The 4,559-nt window shown below is 35.8% G+C and overlaps 1 protein-coding gene across 1 annotated transcript; it reads right to left on the minus strand.

Moving 5' to 3' along the window:
- On the minus strand, nucleotides 1-4,559 carry LOC147308757 (complement factor H-related protein 1-like). Its single transcript, XM_086272793.1, has 10 exons — nucleotides 4,408-4,559; nucleotides 4,138-4,314; nucleotides 3,054-3,233; nucleotides 2,796-2,972; nucleotides 1,832-1,918; nucleotides 1,629-1,670; nucleotides 1,347-1,508; nucleotides 1,088-1,258; nucleotides 368-393; nucleotides 1-190 (listed from the first exon to the last, which is right to left on the minus strand). The coding sequence occupies exons 1-10, from the start codon at nucleotides 4,460-4,462 to the stop codon at nucleotides 170-172; spliced, it is 1,098 nt and encodes a 365-aa protein (XP_086128919.1). The 5' UTR covers nucleotides 4,463-4,559; the 3' UTR covers nucleotides 1-169.

The raw sequence follows: 4,559 nt of genomic DNA on the forward strand, positions 1-4,559 counted from the left end.
TAATGATAGTAAATACTGAGACTTTATTCAGTTCACCGGTGTTTGTTTCATATATGAGCACACAAATCATTTTCTCTCACACTCTTCAAGATGACAATGAAGATGTGATGATGTGATCATATGTCAGGTGTCTCCTTTAAAAGCTCCAAGGTGGTGATCAAATCCTCAGCTACGGCTGTGTTTTGCACCTCTGGTTAGAAGAAAATATATTTTGTGAATAAATTACAAGTGTAAAAACAAAAAACAAGAACCCCCCCCCACCAAAAAAACAAACAAACAAAAAACCAAGATGTGTTTCTTCATATGAAAGCTCTTTAAATGACAGATCAGAGCAATAACAGCAATTCTTTTAAAGAGGAACACTCACCACTGCATGTTCCACCCTGTTACAACCTGTAAACAGTGATGCAGAAGCTCAGTGTGAAAACTTCAGTTACTTAACATTTGCAGATGAGGTGTGTTCAGTTTTCTACATGTCTACAAGTTTCTACAAAGTTTCTATAGAAGTGGATATGTTTGTTTACAAAATAGTCCCCTGTGTTTACACGAGGCACAAAGTAAACAACATATTTATCAGCCTCGTTAAAGGTGATCACACAGTAAACTCTGTTTAAAGCTTTCCTGTGTATGTTAAAGAAATACATATTCATTGGGTCTATAAGATCTATTGTGTATATCTGTTACTCATTTTAATAATTTCCACATCACAGGCATTAGTGCAGGGAAAGGGAAGCTGTCAGGGCAGCAGCATACACTACAAGGTGTGACAGGTGCCTGTGCAGTACTTCTGGTGACAAGTAATGAAGGCAACAACGAATCAGTGAATCAGCAGAGTTGCTGCAGTTTTTTTCTGTGTGTTTAAAGGAGTTTAAAGTTGTAAAAGCTTGGTTGGATATGACGACACACAGAGACATTAAGTGCTTTTAAAATGTAGTTGTTATTAAAACGATTCATGTTCAGTTGTTTTATTTATTTCAAAGTTTTCTTTCTTATAGGTAATAAAAACGTGTTAACATGTAGGCAACACAGCACTGAAAACTTTTCTGACTGACACGTTCAAACATAGAGAGTTTACAGTAATACTTACAGTTAGTTGCCTCCACTCTTCCATTGATGCATCGAACCTTAGAATAATGTTCTAACGACCAGCTGTGTGGTTTCACACACTCCACTCTCTCTTCCTTACCATTTTCTATGTGCACAGTTCCCACAGATATGTATGCAGGATTGTCATTGGTGTTGACAGCACAGAAGTTAGCTGGACACAAGAAACAACCATTAAATTAAAATTTCTCCCCAACGCTTTAAGAGATCCTTAAAAATGATTATCATTGATGTGTTTATACCTCTGCACTCAGGTAAGTCTGACCACGTGCCATTGCTGATACACTTCACTCTTCCTGGACCCACTAATCTGTACAAACGTTGGCATTGGTATAACAAATAGTATCGTGAAGTTTGCTGAGCAACAGCATTTTCAATAACAGGGAAGTTTCCGCAACTTTGAACTGAAATGAAAACGCAGGAATATTTCTGAAAACATACCAAACTGTGGCCGAGGTAATGCACTTAACATTCTGATTGGTCAGCATGAATAAATTCAAGGAGAAAATAATGTACTTATTTACTTGTTGTATAACGAAGACGTGTATCTCTCTCATTTGAAGATCCTGAAAGATACAAAACAGTTATTTTGCTTTGAGATTAGGCCAATTTGAACATTTTCTCTATTATTATTTTATAAAGTTTGTCAGTCATTTTTATGTTAACAAGGTATTCATGCTAGAGAACTTTTAACCCCCACTGAGACATAATGTAAATCATAACCTACCTCCATGTCCTGGCTGTATCACACTGCCGTCTCCTGTTTCTGTAACTGTTGATTCAGTATGTTCACCACCTGGTCTGGTTTCAATCTCTGTCAGAGAGACAGAAAATACATCACATATTCTACACACACTACATATGCATCCAAGAACTTTTACTGCTCAAAAACACCCAGAAATAAAAGGATAAAGTCACTGTAATATGTATTAAATATCTGGGTTTTTTTGTATTTTATTAAATTTCACTATGAACAGCAGAAAAGACTGTAAACAGACACTGACAGTCCACTTCCTGTTTAAACGTGCATCATTTGTAGACTGTAAACTTCGATTGATTGCAGACTACTTATTATTTTTTATTTATTATATTTCTGACCACCTGATCATTCACTATGCAGCAGACTGTGACAGCACTGAGCAGCTCCTTCAGTGGGAGACTGCGGCACCCACGGTGTGGGACGGAGAGATTTCGCAGGTCTTTCCTCCCCACTGCTGTCAGACTCCATAATAAAGACTTTAACTGATCAAGCACACACATCCATACATATGCAATAATACTAAGTGCAATAATCCTTTCTGTCATCGTTGTATTTTTACTCAGTTGTATATAGTATTTGTATTTGTATTCTATTTTTATCTTATTGTATATTTATTTTATTTTATTCTACTGTATATAGTATTTTATTTTATTCTATTCTGTACAGTTGTGTACTGTATTTATTCTTATTGTATTCTAATTTTTGCCTCATAACTTTTGCACTGTCCACTTCCTGCTGTGACAAAACAAATTTCCCACGTGTGGGACTAATAAAGGTTATCTTATCTTATCTTATCTTACTAAACATTCTCATTCATTTGTGCACTGATACAAGTGTCATGTAATCAGTTGTTTTTAAACTTACTGTGGATTATTGCCAATTCATAAAAAGTAAATACATAAATGCAGATCTCATTAAACAGTCAGCTTACTGCATGTTGGCACTGCTGTCCAGTTTCCCTGTATACAAACAGATTTCTCGGTGTGTGCAGTGTATCTGTCTTCACACTCATACTGCACTTCTGAACCTGCTGCAAACACTTCCTGGTATCCATGAATGATGACTGCATGGGGGATTTTAGGAGGTGTACTGCATGCACTCATACTTCCTGTAAAAATAAAAAGTCATGAATAGAAGCAGAAAAAAAGTGTTGAACAGCTAACTGGAGTCAAACATGTGGCAGACTTACTCTCACAGACTGGTGCAGAGGACCATTTTCCATTTCCACAGGTAGTGGTGTTGATCTGGTTTTGGTGCTCAAATCCTCCATCGCATGTTATCGTTAGTGTACTTCCATCCTCATACCAGCCGTTTGAGTTTTTAGGGTACTTTCCATTGGGAATAGTTGGTGGAAGGCAGCTGCTTTCATCTGTGGAAGAACAGACCAGAGTCACCATCAACACTTTGAGATTTCACAGAGTAACTTTTACATTCATAATTAAAACTTTCTGACTGCGAACAGCAACATGTCGCATTAAACGTTGTGAAGAGTTAATTCAAGGAATTACTGGAAGAAAGTTTTTTTTAATTGTTCCTTTAAATCTGAGGAAAACCAGACAAAAGTCACCATCAACAGTTTAACAATATTAACTGTTGGGGTTCAGGGTTAGTGTAAGTGTTCATAAAAGTCACGATCAATGACAAATTCCCATCTTAACCATGAAGACAAGCAACATGTATTTTCTTTTTAATTATAATTTATGTTTTATTGGTTTTCTTATTTATACAACATGAACAACAATACAACTTAATCACAGTGGAGGGGAAAAAAACAAAACAAAACAAATCAAAACAACAACAAAAAAAGAACAAACAGACAAAAACAAAACAAAACAAAAAACCTAACAAACACGTATTTTCTTGGAAGAAATGCAATTTTCTTTTATTCGTGGCAGAATGATTCTTGACAGGCTTGGACTTCTGTGATTTGTGGTATTTAACTTTAAAACTCCACAAACAGCAAAATGTGTCCCTGCATGAACGGTTAATTCAAAGAGAATTAGGAGTCCCAAACTCTGATTTGTATGTCCTGTACCTCATAATATTATTTTTTATTTAGTTTATAACTTTTTTAGAGTTAAAATGAAAGCTTCACCATCCTGACATAAGATTGAACATTGTCTTTATTTGCTGATCAGTCTGATTTTTAGCTTATTTCTTATGTTTTGAGACAACTGATTACACAATCTTTTAATAATATATATATATATATTTATTTAAGTTTTTAAGCACATTTACCATTCCCAGTATAGACATATATATGTAACACTTACCTATGCATTGTGGTTCATGAGACCATTGCCCATGTTCACAGGTACTGGTTGCCCACCAACCCTCCACTACAGGTTTATATCCGTTATCACAGGAATAAGTGATCGTGGTTCTGTCAGAGTAAGTCTCTTGTTCGGGGATAAAATAACCATGAAGCCTGGGAGCGTCACAGCGCTGTGCTGAAATACAATAAAAACAAACAAACAAGCCCCATAAAAACGCACATTAGATATATAACCAACAACTTCAAATAAATAAATAAATGTCCTCACCGAGAAGCACTCCAGGAAATAAAATCAGGACAAATCCAAGAGACCTGAGACACATTTTGCAGGAATTAATTCACAAAGCAGAGCAGAGTAGAACCTTGTTCTTCTGAACCAGTTAATAATTAGTCATCAAAGCCTAAAAGTTGGGAAACAGT

This window comes from Aulonocara sp. 'chitande type north' Nkhata Bay, linkage group LG18, assembly GCF_057382095.1.
Source record: "Aulonocara sp. 'chitande type north' Nkhata Bay isolate Kocher_YH1m ecotype deep benthic linkage group LG18, A_spYH_male_GT1.1, whole genome shotgun sequence".
In the NCBI taxonomy this organism is placed as follows: Eukaryota; Metazoa; Chordata; class Actinopteri; order Cichliformes; family Cichlidae; genus Aulonocara; species Aulonocara sp. 'chitande type north' Nkhata Bay.

Coding starts and splice junctions, on each gene's coding strand:
- LOC147308757 (XM_086272793.1), bottom strand. CDS start 4,462: ATGTGTCTCAGGTCTCTTGGATTTGTCCTGATTTTATTTCCTGGAGTG. Junction 1,671..1,831: donor GATACAGCCAGGACATGGAG/GTAGGTTATGAT, acceptor TGTATCTTTCAG/GATCTTCAAATGAGAGAGAT. Junction 394..1,087: donor AAGAGTGGAGGCAACTAACT/GTAAGTATTACT, acceptor CACTGTTTACAG/GTTGTAACAGGGTGGAACAT.